This window comes from Hibiscus syriacus, unplaced genomic scaffold (assembly GCF_006381635.1).
Source record: "Hibiscus syriacus cultivar Baekdansim isolate YM2019G1 unplaced genomic scaffold, ASM638163v2 tig00110443_pilon, whole genome shotgun sequence".
Lineage (NCBI taxonomy): Eukaryota > Viridiplantae > Streptophyta > Magnoliopsida > Malvales > Malvaceae > Hibiscus > Hibiscus syriacus.
Window position 1 is genome coordinate 696,346 of NW_024062739.1, and position 17,143 is coordinate 713,488.

The following is a 17,143-nucleotide window of genomic DNA, read 5'->3' on the forward strand; positions in this document are numbered from 1 at the left end:
GATTTCAGGTTTTGTCTTGACTAATTTGGATCGACCCGTATCGCATACCTGGCCTTGGTGTGTGAGTCTCCCAACAGGGACTCTCTGCATACACAAGGACTCGAACTCAAGATATTGCTTAAGCAATATTAAGCTGCTTACCACTTGAACCAACCCCTACTGGTGAAAAATATTAAAAAAATGACGGAATAAAGAATAAGATAATAACTTATAAAGTTTAATTCAAAAGAAAATATGACGTGAAAAATAAATGTGATAAACAAAGTTTATAAAATATCTTTTTCCTAAAACATTGATGTTAGATTTATTGTGAGATTAAGTAGTTAACATCTATTGATGTGATTTGTATATATATGATGTTCATGTTCTTATCGAAAATTTTTCTTTAGGTTAGATTTTTTCCCCTTATGAATTGACTTTTTGATCATTAAATTTTTAAATATTATTATTTTATAAAATTATTTTTAAAATTTATCTAATTATTATAAAATAATTATTAAATTAATCATTATAAAAAACTTTTAAAATTTATTACTATTTTATAATATATTGAGATAATTTTATAATCGTTTAATAAATTTAATAATTATTTTATAATACTTGAAAGTTCGCTGAAAAAATAATCATTTTTATATAGTCTATGCAAAAGCGGAACAAAGTAAGGATTAGTGGGAGCAATGGCTCTCCTACAAATATGAAAATTATAATTTATACCCTTAAAATTTTCAAAAAAATAATTCTACTCAAAATTTTTAAAACTTCAGATTAAGCTTTAAAATTTTTGAATATTTTTAATTAAACATTTCCATAATTTTTAAAAATTCTCATTAAGCCCTTCAAATTTTAAAAAAAGTTAGTTAGACCCTAACTTTTTTTACAAAAAAAATATAAACTATAAACTCTTCAATTTGTTTTTCCAGAATTTTAATTTAAACTTCTAATCTTTTTAATGCCCTCCCCTCCCCTCGAAAAGTATGAAATATTGCAGTGGTTGGGTCTAATTCAAAGCCCAAAATATGTATATACTTTTCATGGAAAGCCCAAAATATTCAAAATTAAATACAGCCTTTCTCAAGAACCCTAACAATCTCTCCTTATTCCTCGACGCCTCCAAATTCATCACAGTCGCCTTGCTTATTGTTTTCTTTTCTTTTTCGTCCTGTCATGTTCTTTTGAGTGTTTGGATGCCGAAAAAATATGGGAAAAACAGTGGGTTACCGATGGATTTGGGAAGGAAATATTACACATCATTGGTTTTGAAGCTGATTACGTTTCTGGGTTTTGTCTTTTCTTTCTTAAAGATCGATTCTTTATTATGACTGGTTGTTGAATATACCTCATTTCTGGAAATGAAGTTGTTTGAATATTGCATTTTTCCATGTTAGTCCATCATGGCAAAGCTAAAGAGCCTTAACAGGCAATGTTTAGTTTTGAATGCTAATGGACTTACATTATCATCTTCCTCACAGTTCTTCTTGTGCTTCTTTTTTTTCAATGAGGAGCTCAAATCAGTGGGGAAGATACATTATTACATGACTTAATGTTGTATTGCTTGAGTGCTTTTTAACCTATAGGATTCAGTCCATCTTGGCAAAGCTAAAGAGCCTTGTATAGGCAATGTTTGGTTTTGAATGCTAATGGACTTATATCAAAATGTGCCTCTTTCACTGCTATTTGTTATCATCTTACATTGATTTCAGATCAGTGGAGATGAGACATTATATATGTTTAATGACCCTATTTTACTTTAGTTCATCTTGGCAATGATGCTAGCTTTTTCAAGATGGAAATGTGTAGCTTTGATTGCTAATGGTCTTACATCAAAATGTGCCTCTTTCACTGCTATTTGTTATCATCTTACATTGATTTCAGGTCAGTGGAGATGACACATTATATATGTTTAATGACCCATTGTTGGAAGTTTGCTTGCGAATTTCAAGATGGAAATGTGTAGCTTTGAATGCTAATGGACTCAAATTGAAGTGCTTTAAATACTCTTGTGCTTTTCAATCATGGAGTTGCAGAGTTATTGAAGATACATTAGATTTACAATGTTTTAGTATCTGCATTTTGTGTGCGTACTTGTTTATATTCAACAGGGAGGTGGATTTTGTTCATCACAAGTTTGCTCGTGAATGATGATGGACTCGCATCAATATCCGGGATTCGAATAACATAACATACAAGATACGAACACATGAATTTGAACATTGTCTTTGAATATGTAGGTAAGTCGAAAAACATAACATTCAAGACATGAACACATGAATTCAAACAATATAGTCTTTGAGCATGTAGGTAATTCAAATAACAAAACATACAAGATATGAACACATGGATTCGAACAATAATTAAAATGGGTAATAATGGAAGTAAAAGTAATTTAACGTTGAGTACATGTGGTATTTGGTTTGGCTTATTAACTTTTTAGTAATTTAATTATTCAAATTATGTTCTCATTTTGGACGAATTGGGATAATTTGATCCATGAATCCATGCTACGTGAGCTTATAGCTAGTGGTGTCCTCCAACTCACCACCATCGAAACCACCTACAATCCCGCCACCTTTACCAAAGTCACCACCAAGTCCACTACCTTTTTCAATACCACCCCAATGCCCCGACCTTTGCCAATTCCTTCGCCAAGTGCGTCACCCTTTCCAAATCCACCTCCAAATCAACCACCTTTACCAAAGCCACCACCAAATGGACTACCTTTTCCATTACCACCCCCAATGCCAATTCCTCCACCAAGTCCGCCACCCTTTCCAAATCCACCTCCAATCCCCACTCCTTTCCCATTGCTACCACCAAAGGCTCCTCCTTTCCCAATGACACCACCAAAGCCTTTACCTTTGCTGATGCCACCACCAAGGCCGCCTCCTTTCCCAAGTCCACCACCAATGCCCTTGCCCTTACCAAAGCCACCACCAAGTACACCACCTTTTCCAATGCCACCACCAAGGCCTCCACCCTTGTCAATTCCACCACCAAATCCAATGCCACCACCTTTTCCTATACCTCTTCCAAGGCCCCTACCCTTTTCAAAGCCACCAAACTTACCAATCCCACCACCAAGTCCCCCATCCTTTCCAAAGCCACCACCCTTACCAATCCCACCACCAAGTCCCCCATCCTTTCCAAAGCCACCACCGAGTCAACCACCTTTTCCTATGCCACCACCAAAGCCTCCTCCTTTCCCAACTCCATCACCAAACCCTTCACCAGCTCCACCTCCAAGCCCTCCACCACCAGCACCTCCTCCAAAACAACTTCCAAGACCTCCAAACTAATATCCCTTTGTAAGAAAGTACTTGTAATCCTCATTCTTTTCTTCATTCACCACATTTCTAACAACCTCGTTCGCCACAAACACATAAAAACAAAGCAAAGACAAGAAGACAATTCTTTGAGCAATGCTTACCATTTCTGTTCAACTCTAACTATGTTCATGAGATCCATAATCTCACAATGTAATTTTATGGATAACACTGTTCAAACTACTTAAGAAAAATACATCTTCCTTTATCACTATAATTATTTCTAAATAAAATTCGCAATAAAATAATTATTTAATCATAATTTTTTTTCAGGAAATCAAAAGCCTAAAGTATATATAGCTGTCGAACGGGTATGCATCATTGATCATATCCATGTGCTTGGTAGATAGGCAATTTATTGCTATTGCCAAATTAAATTGATTAGGATTTCTTGTTTTATAATATAGCTGTCATTGCTTTTATAAAGCTTCTTAAAATAAAGGGATAATTAGCTAAAAAAATGGAATATCAGTAGCTGAAATTTTAAAGAGTTTCTTTATTTTCATGTCAATGCAAACATGCCCATGTTCTATAATTGTGGAAAGTTGAATAATTATTACAATATGTGGATCTCGTTGAATTGAGTGTAAATAGGAATAGTCATGGATTAGGTCGAGTTTTTGGTCCACTTGAATTTGACTCGATTTAGATTTAGAGAAACTTCATCTTACACGAAACTCGACCTAATTTTTAAGGTAAAAGCTCGCACCCGACACACATAGAGGGATGGAGGGCCATTGGGCCCCTACCCTTGTTGTAATTTATAAATTTAATTTTTATATTAGTATAAGAACGGTTAAAAAATTCGATAAATTACAAGTTCAGTACCTAAACTATTATTTTAGTTATGTTTTGGTACTTAAATTTTATTTTTTTCTCAAAATCATACCTAACTTTTAGTTTATGTCATTAGAAAAATTAACATAATTGTTGACATGACATTTTTTTCCAATGATGATGTGACATTTTCCTATGATGACATGTCAATATTACAATTAATTTTTTAATAATAGGATATCAAAATGAAACTTAAACTAAACGTTAGATATGATTTTGAAAAAAATAAAATTTGGGTACCTAAACAGAATAAAAGTAATAGTTTAGATACTAAATATATAGTTTACCCTAAAAAATTACAGAGGTTTTGTCCAAAACATAATATAATAAGTTATAAAGTCTTCGTTCTCCCATTATGAAATATTGCAATAGAACCATCAGCTCCAAAAACTAAAAATAAAGTAAGTCACTTCTACTACGATTGTACTAAAGTGGTCCAAATTCAATTAAGTGTAATATTTTAAAGGTAAACGATTAAATACTATTATATTTATTAATTGGAGTTGTTTGATCTTATATTTAATTTTAATATATTTAGTATAATATCACTCGTGGATGTATTTCGAGATTTGAATGAGCAATTTGTTTTATTAATGATTATACGATATTTATGTCTTTGACACCTTTTAAAACTATATATATTTTTTTAATTTTTTATAATTTTATTTCTAATTTTCTACTTGTTATTTCATAGAAATGATAGACTAATATACATATTTGATGTTATCATTTATATATTTTTAAAATAAATAAAGAATAAAAGTAAAATTATGTATAAAATTTAAAATCTTATATTTTTATTATTTTTTATATTTTTATTTCTTATTTTCTACTTGTTATTTCATAGAAATGATAGAACTATTTATATTTTTAAAATAAATAAATAATAAAAATAAAATTATGTATAAAATTTAAAATCATTAAAAAGATCCAAACACACACACACATATATATATATATATATATATATATATATATATATATATATATATATCACACACACACACACACACACACACACACACACACATATATATATATATATATATATTATTTTATAGGGTAATTAGCATCTCACCTAATAGTCCATATATACTTCATGCAAAAAAAAGGGTAAATTATGTGAATAGTTCTTTTTGTTTAGGGTCTGATCGACTTTGGTCACCAATTTAAAAATTAAGGGTAAATGGTCCCTCACATTATTGGTCCGTCCGGTTTGAGTCCCACTGCTTTTAATTTCCGTTAATCCCATTTTTTAAGTCCCTTCTGTTTAAGTCGTTAACATGGTTGAGGGACTAAAATTGAACAAGAATTAATGGCTGAGGGACTAAAATTGGATAAGGTAAACTACAACTAAAACCAATTAATTATAAGTTTAGTAATGAATGTCACTTTTTTTCTTCTAAAAGTTACAAACATGCTAATTAAAATATTGTTACAAATATACCATTTTATAATTAAAATTGAAATGGACGTCAATGTGTCCTGATATGATAATATCTTTAGTCGCTAAAATTTATACATTTTATTAATTTTAGTTTAGATCAAAATAATTTAATAAATTTAACATTGTATATTTAAAATTCTATCAATTTAGTATGATACTGTCAAACTAAATGAATCCATAGAATCAAAGTAAAAGTTGGATAATTGCATTGTGACATAAAAGAGTAATAAATTAATGTTAAACTGTTATTATTCTATGAATGTAATATAATATTTCTAGGATAAAAACAAACAATTTAGGAGAACAAGAAAGACTAAAACGATGAGATTTTTAAATATGAAAGATTGAATCTATTGAATTATTTCGTATTATGATCAAACTGATAAACTATATAAGTTTTAAGGACTAAATATGTTATTATACTAGACCACATTATTATTTCATTGATATTTAATAACAAATTGATATGTTTGTAATATTCTTTTAAATGAGTAATTTATTTATAAATTTTAGATTGACTTATTTATTATCTTTTTTTTAAAGAAACAAACCTCATTAAAAATCATTCTAGACCTAATAGGGGAAAAGAGTACCCTAATCATATATCATGAAGACCAATATCATCCAATACAACCATCAAAGTTATCTCAAGACAAACTGAGTCAAAATACAATGAATTCTCAAAACGAAGAGCCCAATCAACCAAAATATGAAAAGCATCACTAATATAGAAGCATAAGGTAGACATATCAACTACTCCATGGATGACCTTATTCACCAATACAATAGAATCAAACTCAAATATCACCTGGTGCTAAGATTTATTCTGTAATACCTATAGTCCATATATGTCTTGTAATACGAGCTATAGATGTCACATCAATTCAACTGATATTTTGTTGAACTTAAATGTTTAAAATTTCCTTTCATTTAATAATTTTCTTTTTGACTTTAAAAAACTTTTTCCTCAATCATATAAATTTATAAAATATTGTTTGATCATTAAAAACTACTATGATTTCAGTCAGTAATTAGGCAGTTCATACGATTACTACTAAAATTAGACAAAACTAAAGAAAATAACTGTTATTACTATTATAAACCTTTTTTAAAATAAATTTAATAAAGCAACACAACAAATATAATGTACATGCCACTAATAAGTCAAAGTTAGGATGTCTTACTGATAATGTCGGTAGGTTTGATTTTGCATAAAATACTCGCAAGCTCCTCACTTCACGACATTTACTTTATTCGAGCTTACGCATGAAAATCATCACGCGCTAAGTAAAACTTAGTGAGGCAGAAATATAATTAAACATAAAATCCATAAAATATAAGCAATCAACTATAATTTAAATAAAAACACAAAAACTTCAAACCCAACAAATCAAGTCGGTTTTCCTTCGGAAAACCTGAAAAATCATCATCTCATGATTTTATCAAAAATTACGTAAGTCAACATAAAATATCATAAATAACTTTTGCTCTTTTCATCAAACATATTCCAATATTTTCTTTTCAATTCTATGATCCTTTATTTCATATACTGTTATAACTTTCACATTTACTGTCATTGCTCAAAGTATATGTAGGAGAATATAAGATACGTGAGTTTAAGATGCGCACTAGGCACAACACGGTACCGAATCATAACTAAAATTGAGATATGATGCACTTCAGTGCAATCATAACCTGAATGAGCACTAACGGTGCTGAACATTGATACACGAATGTACCAAAGCTGAACTGATAACTGAACATTGTTACATGAATGTACCAAAGCTGAACTGATAAGTACTCACTTAATGACATGCCAAATGTAATATACAATGGGCTTATATTTATCATCATAAAATCATTTATTGATCTGTATCTAATAACTGTAAAATATCTGATATTTGTAATTATCTAATAACTGTAAATCATCTAATAACTGTAAACATTTAGAATTCATCATCATAAATATCATACATGGGTAGTTCATACCCAAAATCATTCATAAAACTTGATGAAATTTTTTATTGAAATATTTCATACTAAAATTTATAAATCATACTGGAAAATAAAATAAGGTTGACTTATAACAAGTCGTCCTCAACTGTAATAATCAAACACTCACTTTATTATTATTATTATTATTAAATCAAAATATAAGTCTCACTAAGCTTTAGATTTAAATTATTTATCTTCTACTACTTTAATATATAATTTATCAAAATTCTATATTCTGGTAGTTTGCACTACCTTCAAACAAATATTATTATGTATTAATTAATATATTGAAAAATTATTATGTTTGCACAAATGAAAACTATACTCGAATACGAATATAACCATATAATGCACTCTGTCTAGTTCCACTTGTATAATTTATAGTGAATTTTTAAATTTGACTGATAAAAGCTGTTTCGACAGAATCTGTTGCCCTGTTTTCTGACCTACTACCGATTAAAAATTCATATATTTTTGTGTACACCTCGAAATTAGTCACCCTCTGTTTTAAACCAAGCTAGACTGGTATACGAATATAATAGTATGGATATCATCCTCTAATAAATTATGTATAACTTATGGTGAATTTCTAAACTCGCAATTTGAATTCTAATTTCTAGACAACTTTCCTTAATTAACATCCTTAGCTTAATTACATAATTTTTTAAGCTTAATAAATGAACCTTTAGGCTAGAGTCACAATTCACATAACATTAGGAGTCACTTCTTACTGTAGTAATTTGTCACTGGCTCATTGCAAACTAATGTTTGTACGATAACACAATCACGAATTAAATGCACTAACATTTGCCTTCCTGTCGAATCTCCTCCTACATAATCTTCTCGATCCCATACTTTTTTCCTTCCCTTTAAGCTACTCGAATCACTAAATTTACCGTGGACTGACAACGTCATATAATAACATAAAATTTCAAACTATATGTTAGTATCAAACTAACATAATCTAAACGAAATTATAAAATTCGATAGAAATAACATCGATACTTGAATCAATATAAAACTAAATCATGTTTCCTTCATAATTTTAAACTTCTCAAAATGCTTATTCAATCCCATGAATATTTATTTCCACTATCAACCCTTCAACTTTTGCCAACTACACAACAAACCACTAATTATGAATTCTTTCTAGAATTCACCTTACCTTTTCTATTAACTTCATGATGATCTTTCACCATTATGATTATTTCACATTATTAACATAAAATTTCCAGCACCTCCATAAAGTATTCAAATCAATACTTAAACATTCAAAAGCTTGCCATCCTATACTTTCTTAAACTTTGTCAATTCAATTTCCAATCTCTGTAAACTTGTAATTTGATTCAAACTTAATAGTTAAACAAAAATTTCAACAAGCTTCCAGAATTGTCCTAATTTACCCAAATGATACTTCTACATTTATTAACTTGCAAACAAGTCCCCATTTCTTAAGACCTTTCGAATTCCAACCCAAACTCTTACCAAAATTTTCAATTTGGTTCCAAATAACTTTCCAACTTAATTTTCCAGCATCTAAATACTAAATATTATCATTGAATACTCCAAAGCTCACATTTATACTATAATGTCCCAAAATCCTTAAAACTTGTAAACCAGCCCTTTTTCACTTTCAATGTTTCAAATTGATCCAAATTGATCTCCAAGTCACTTATAACACTTCTAATATCAATTCTAAACCATAGGAAATTTTCTAATATTTTCCCTAATTTCCCCCAATTGGCAGAATACCACTAAGTCCTTAGGGTGAACTTTTTCATTCAATTTCAAGAATGAATTCAACTTCCTTATATTAAATTCATGCTATTCTAACCATAAAAACATCAAATTACATCAAGATCCCAATATTTCCAAAAACCCTAATTAGGCCAAAGCATGTACACATCAAATTAATCATCATACATGCCTTAGAATTAATCTCCAACATAAAAAACATTTGTCATAACTTTCAATTTTTCAAAACCACAAACCTTACATAGACCATAATTTTCAATCTCAACATATAAGCATCTTCGCCATGAAATATTGGTACCAAATGATAGAGAATTTGATGTAAAACATTTTTTTATTTCACAACTTTTTCCAAAATCTTACTAAAATAGCTCAAAAAATGAAAAGAAATTTTTTTCTTACCTTGAAGGGGTTCACGGCAGCAGTCGATGGAGGAATAAGAATTCTAAAATTTTCTAGACATTTTCTAATACACATGGAAATTTAACCAATTTAATTAAATTTAAAATTCAATTCTTGAGAATTTCCCTTTTTGTCAAATCTTAAAATTTACCAAATGTCATTTATCCATTAAAATATTCTTTGGTCAAAGATGAATCAATTTGGCTTTGAATTTCTAATTTGGCCATGCAATTTTTGAAAATGACATTTTAGTCACTAAAATTCCAATATTCAGTCAAATCTAAAAACTTACATTGTTCTGAGCCAAATTTATCTGATCTAAAATATGAAAATAATATTTCCAACCATTTTATAACATCCTTCAATTTTTTGAAAAATTCCGGTTCGATCCGATTATCCGTTTTCAATACCAAACTTTATCGCTTTATAACTTTTAACTCAAATCCCGTACCAAAAATCCGATTCCCACAAAAATCATTTTTTAAGCCAAACTGTTCATTTACGAGCTTAAATCTATAACTTTTCAAAATTACATTTTCGGTCACTAAACTTTTCAAACTTTATGCTTTAGCAACTAAACTTTCAAAAATGTCATTTTAGTCACTAGTCAAAATATGAGGTATTACATATTCTGAGCAAGTCACAAATCGATAATAAAAGCATGAATCTAAGTAAGGTCTGCCTAATCACAATTCGGAATCGTCGACGCTAACCTGCCCAACACCTGACCAGAGGAGTAGCGAGCCACCACCTCGACCATTGCCAAAGAAGAAAAAGAGTTGAAAGAACCGTCCACCAGGGTTTTAAATAACGTTCGCGGTCACGTTTTCGGTCGCGTCGCGTTTATCATCGTGAATTTTAAAAAAATTAAAATAACGAAATAATAGCGGAAAAGCGGTCTGCAGTTGCCGCGATTGGACGCGATCCGTTAAATTGCGGCTGTGATCCGCCGCTATTGGTGTGATCCCGCTTCACACTGTTATTTTCCGCGATAGCAGTTTTAGACATCACCGTGACCACAATATAACGGCCACGATACCATTATTCAAACGCTATTTAAAATCCTGACGTTCACATTGATTTTAATGATTCCAGGAGAGGCCTCCACGTCTCGGCAATGGTAGGGGAAGAAGGAGAAGCCTGGGCAATAGAAACAGATGGCGGTCCGCTACCACGAGCAATGTCTCTAGCCGTGGAAAACTCATCCTGAAGAAGCTTCGCGTTCATTGCCAACCCCTAAGGCGGTGGGAATGTGTAGAGTTTACTCAAGATTATTTATTAATAAAAGTAATAATTTCATTTACTAAATGAAAATTTTATATTATTATCATAATACAAAGTAGACTTTTTTATGGTCGGGCGAATTGTACTAATCAAGCTTTGAATACTTTGAAGTAGTTCGATACGATCCAAAATCAAATTAAAAAAATGTTATTTTTATTTGAATTTAATTATAAAAATATTAATATATATTTTTATATTTTATAATAGGGTAAATTAATCATTCTTCACCGAATTTTACTCTCATATTTTACTCACCGTACTTTCAATTTTTCCAATTTCCTCATTAAATTTTTGAATTGTTCATGTTTTGCTCACTCTGAATTATTTTATTATTATTTATGTATGATGTAACATTTATTATTAATAAAAACAAACAGCGGTCGTCCATTGTTCGCCAGTATAGGATACCATCGTTGACATTCATATATGGTAGCCATTCAATCTTAGATTTCATGGGTAATTTTGCATCGACTCTATGATTTCGAATCTGGTGGTTGTTTCACTAGAAAATGTCCCAAAACTGTGAATATCAATGACAACATTCCGATTTCCTTACTTTTGATCTTTAATTCATGGACATCGAAGCATATTTCGACAAAATTGAGGTCGGATTCGGACTTAGGGGTTGAGGCGAAGTGACCCATGAAATTTAAGACCGAAACGACCACCATCTACAACGATTAACAGTGACGTCTGACGTCGACGAACAGTGGACGACCACCATCGATTTTTATTTTATGTTTTAATTATTTTTATATTAAATAATAAAAAAATACCACGTAAAATCATTCAGAGTGAGCAAAACAAGAACAATATGAAAGTTTAGTGAGAAATTTAGAAAAATTGAAAGTACGATTAGTGAATTAAGAGAGAGAGTAAAATTCGGTGATGAATGATATATTTTACCCTTTATAATAATATAGGTCTTAATAACTTTGTTAAACTGACAAAGGACATTCCCGTCATTTCAAAATACCAATGGCATTCCCGTCATTTTCTCAAAACCGAAGACAAGAAAACCCCAATCATATAATGTTTTTTTTTCTTATTTAGTTCACTAAATGCTTTTGATGTTTCTCTTGTTTTTTTAACTTTTCTTTCATCTGCTTGTTTTTGCTGCGTTTTAGATCTCGTCTTTCATTACTTCGTTTTCCTCCGCCACCAGCCAGCGACTCCACCGCTTTTCCGCCCTCCGTACACTCAGATTCGAAACACACTCGTTCGGTTATCCGGGTCCCTTGTTTTCATCTCTAAAATCAGTCTTTTATTTCTTTAATTATTGTTCACTTTTTATTTATTTTAAAAATTGTGATTTAATAACAGTTATGGGTTTCGTTTTAAAAAATGTATATTATCTTGTTTTTCTAGGGTTTTAAATTTGGGCATTTTGGTGTTTTTCATCGACTCAAGGGGCAATTGAGACATTTCACCTGTTTTGTGCTTTTTCGTTGCTTCTTAGTAAGGACGATTTGACGGTTCTACCCAAAACGAGAAGTGAAGAGAGAAAACAATCGGTTTTCTCACTTGACGATTTTACCCCTTAGTAAACGATGATTTAACGGGATTAACCCCTCTGCTTACGTGGCATAAAAAATGAGTTATCACCCACATAGAGGTCTGACAACCGGAATCTCGAGAAAGCGTAAAGAGATAGAACCGTTTTGTTCGCTTAAACCGTCGATTCCGGTCCAATCATCGGTCCATACAGGTCCAAATCCCCAGTCCTCTCCTAATTGTTCGAACCGGCTTTTAGCAGGCTACATGGCACATGAGTACTTGACGAGGGGAACCTTATTGGGTCAGAAATTCGATCCGGCTCGATCAGAGGCAGTTCCGGTCTCGATCGGTTCGCTGAGTGGATCGATAAAATCAGTTACGCAGGAAACCGAACCGAAGAATCTCAAGAAAGAGACCCAAAGCTACGATGACGTGGCGATAATCTTGAAGGACGATGGGACCCACATTCCGGGAATCGTTAACCCTACACAATTGTCAAGGTGGGTAAAGATGTGAAGATTCACGATGACGTGGAAACAAGTGATTGGTTGTCATTTGGTCTTAATCTTAGTTAATATATAATTATATTTTGTTCTTCCTTAGTTTGACGTATGCTTTGTTTTGTCTTTTCATATATGCAAATGTAACATGTATTTGACTATGTTTTATTAATGGTACAATGTATTTTTTTTAAAAAATAATCGAAAATAGTTTGGTTTTAATATAGCAATCGTCGATTAGATGTAAGATTGGACTTCAAATTTCGTCAGTAATTCATAAATTTAGAAACGAGAGTCTAAAATTTTTATTCTGCTAGTTTCTCTCTCTTAGTACACCAAATTAAATTTAATAATTTTTTTAAAATAATGTATATTCACTTAATCCCTAGGGGCTTAAAGCTTTTGTCCTTAGTTTTACTAAATCTTATGAATGATGCAATTTACCTATAAAAAAGGTGCCACGTGCAAATCGTCCGTTAAATTTTTAACAGCAAGGTAATAAAATAAAAGAAAAACTAAACGTTATGTATAGTTTTGAAAAAATTAAAAACTTAAGTATTAAAACAGACTAAAACTGATAGTTTAAATATTAAATATGTAATTTACCTAATTTAATAAAGTTAAAGGGTTCGTATCCCGGACTATGATCTTATTTATATAAAAATCCAAAATCACCCATTGAATCAAATAGTCTAAAACAACCACAACATCAAACCTACTTTAGAATCCAACAGTGTTGAAAAACTTGCAGAAAAGTGTTCCAAGCCAAATCTTTAACAATGGCAGAATTTTCCTTCCAAGTTCTTGAGATGGATAAGAGAGATTTGTATAAAGAGAAAACCTTTCCTCTACGCGGCCTTAATTGCACCGGATCTTGCTTTCAGGTTGAGGAAGATGGCCCTGAAAGTTACAAGCAAAAGCAAACAACAAAAGTATGTTGGTAATGCTCAATCCCACATAGTATTGGAAACACTATTGGGAATGGTATTTAAGGCTTGGCTTTCCTACTTCCTTGTTGAGTGATAGAGAACAAGGGGGAGTCTCGCGCACCGCCGCCGCCGCCGTCCGTCTCGTCTCGGCACGGCACGGCACGGCACGGCACGGCACGGCACGGCACGGCACGGCACGGCACTGTACGTGGTCGTGGAAATACGTGTCTTCGGCACGTCCGCGCGGATACTATCTTTTTAGAGAAAATTCTTGAGGAATTTCTCTTTGAAAGAAACAAATGGAAAATGTGAATAATTTCAACTGATATTTATAGGCTGTTGAGGACTGTTTAAATTTCAAATGATAACAATTGATATTCATCTAGACGTTTCAGCTGTTACAAAAGAAGAGATTTAATCCTGAAATTTTATGGACGATATTAACCCTATTTCTAGCCTATAAATAGAGAGCTATATTCAGCTTCTCAACTCACTCTCAAACATTCACAATTCACTTACAAAAGTGTTTTCTACAGTTCTCTCTATGAGTTCTCTCTGAGTGCTTTCCAAACAGAAGAGCAATACCACCAGCAGTCCACTCCGATTTCAGGTGTGCGGAATTCGGAGCGCCGTGTTAACCTCGGGGGACGGTCCGCCTACTGCAACGATTACACACATCGGGGCGAATTCGTTTCTAAGGCAGTGGTTTTTACAATGACACTGTTTACGAATTTATTCATTTCAATTACTGTTTATATTTCCAGTCAGTGCTAACGGTGTAGTTTTGCAGTTCATATATCCAACAATTTAGAAACGAATTCCATATACTACAATCATGACAACACCTTTGAGCAAACTAATCCCTGATCTTTCCAAGCTCAATGCACTTAATGGAAAGAATTATAGAAGGTGGTCCCAAAGAATCCTGATATTCTTCGAGCAGCTTGATCTTGACTACGTGCTGCTCAAGCCACCACCTACCATGCCGCCAACCCCAACTGCCGATAATGATACGGATGTGGTCCTCAATGATGATGCCTTAGCAACCGCCGCCGCCGCTCTCGCTACCTACGAGAAATACAAGGAAGACAACAAGACGGTGCGAGGACATCTGCTCAGCCACATGTCAAATAAACTATTTGATATGTTCCTTAGAGAAAGGAGTGCCAAGGCAATATGGGACACTCTCGACAAAAAGTATGGTGCGGACGATGCGGGCATCAAGAAGTACGTTGTTGGCGAATGGCTCAAATTCCAGATGACAGACGACAAGCCAATAATGGATCAAGTCCATGACTATGAGAACTTAGTCGCTGACATCATCGCTGAAGGGATGCAAATGTGTGAGGTACTGTAAGCCAATGTACTCATTGAGAAGCTGCCCAAGTCCTGGTCCGACTACCGCAACTCTCTTAAGCATAAGAAGAGAGACATTTCGCTTGAAGAACTTGTGAGCCATATGAAGATTGAAGAAGCCGACTATTTAAAAGATAAGCTTACTAATTCTATGAGTAATTTATCTTTTAAAGCTAACTTGGTTGAGTCTAAATTTAAGAAGATCATGAAACGTGGGAATCAAGACAAGAAGACGAAACCACAGGAGGCTACCAACTTCAAGAAGTCAGGAAAGGCCAAACCGGAAGGAAAGACGTTCAAGTGTTATGTATGCAGTTTACCCGACCACAAAGCTTACCAATGCCAATACCGCTCAGACATCCAGAATGATAACAAGCCACAGATGCACGTTGTAGAAGAAGATGATGAGATCATTGTTGCGGTGGTCTTAGAAGTTAATTTGGTGGAGAACAGTTCATAATGGGTAGTTGACACTGGCGCTTCGAAGCATTTCTGCTCAAGGAATGAGTTTTTCACCGAGTTCGAGGATGGGAACACTGGTGAACTCTAGCAGTTCTGAAGTGCTAGGCAAAGGCAAGGTTTTACTCAAGATAACTTCTGGTAAAATTTTGGCTTTAAATAATGTTATGTATGTACCTGCCTTGTGTAGAAATTTGATAAGTGGTGGTCTTCTGAATAAGGTAGGCATTAAGTTAGTTTTTGAGGCATATAAACTTGTACTTTCCCGAAATGGTGATTATGTGAGGAAAGGGTTTTTAAGCAATGGTTTATTTGTCATAGAAACCCAATTTAATGAAAATAAAGCTAACACTTTTTCTTATATTGTTAAATCCACTGATATGTGGCATGCTAGATTAAGACATGTGAATATTCATGCTTTAAAGAAATTAATGAATATGATTGTTCTGCCTAAACTAGACACAACTAGCTTTAACAAATGTGAGATTTGTGTAGAAGCTAAGCATACTAGACCTCACTTTAAGACTGTTTCTAATAGAAATACTGAACTGTTAGAACTCATTCATACTGATCTAGCAGATTTTAGAAACACTGAAAGTAAAGGAGGAAAATACTACTACATAACTTTTGTAGATGATTATTCAAGATATACAAAAGTTTATCTCCTAAGAACTAAAGATGAAGCTGAAAACTTCTTTCTTATTTATAAGGCAGAAGTAGAAAATCAGTTAGATAAGAGAATCAAACGGGTTAGATCTGATAGAGGTGGTGAATATGGATCTAATTTCTTAAAAGATATTTATGAAAAGAATGACATATTCATGAAACTTCAGCTCTCTATTTTCCTCAACAGAATAGTATAGACGAAAGGAAAAATAAAACTTTAAAAGAGATGATGAATTCTTTACTAATAAGTTCAGGGTTATCTGATAACATGTGGGGGGGGGAAGCCATTCTATCGGCAACTCATATCTTGAACCTAGTTTCTCATAAGAAATTAGATTCTACCCCATATGAATTGTGGAAATGATACGCTCCTAATTTACAATACCTAAAAGTGTGGGGGTGTCTGGCCAAAGTGGGTTTGCCAGACTTTAAGAAGTCCACCATCGGACCTAAAACTGTTGATGCAGTGTTTATAGGGTATGCTACAAATAGTGTTGCATACATATTCATGCTTTTACAAGATTATTCTATTTGTTAGTCAAGGGATGTTGTTTTCTTTGAAAATACTTTTCCTTTAAAGGAACCGAGAATGAATATTGAAACACAAATAGAATATATTCCATCCACTTCTTCTAGTAATCCTGCTAGGTCTTCTGAATAAATTGATTTCGAGCCTAGAAGAAGTAAAAGGCAAATAGT

General features: G+C 32.5%; 2 protein-coding genes and 1 pseudogene across 2 annotated transcripts in view; 1 reads left to right on the top strand and 2 right to left on the bottom strand.

The window, feature by feature from the left end:
* Window positions 1-2,348: 2,348 nt before the first annotated feature.
* Window positions 2,349-3,551, bottom strand: LOC120125810 (annotated as a pseudogene).
* An 8,570-nt stretch (window positions 3,552-12,121) lies between these two features.
* On the top strand, window positions 12,122-13,086 carry LOC120125802. Its single transcript, XM_039144141.1, has one exon. It carries the CDS (start codon window positions 12,631-12,633, stop codon window positions 13,048-13,050), a length of 420 nt encoding a protein of 139 aa, XP_039000072.1. The 5' UTR covers window positions 12,122-12,630; the 3' UTR covers window positions 13,051-13,086.
* A 759-nt stretch (window positions 13,087-13,845) lies between these two features.
* Window positions 13,846-17,143, bottom strand: part of LOC120125763 (peroxisomal membrane protein PMP22-like) — a 42,483-nt gene continuing 39,185 nt past the window's right edge. Inside the window, exon 9 of the mRNA XM_039144110.1 lies at window positions 13,846-13,934. Coding sequence (XP_039000041.1) covers window positions 13,883-13,934 — 52 coding nt within the window. The 3' untranslated portion in view covers window positions 13,846-13,882. The remainder of the gene's footprint in view (window positions 13,935-17,143) is intronic.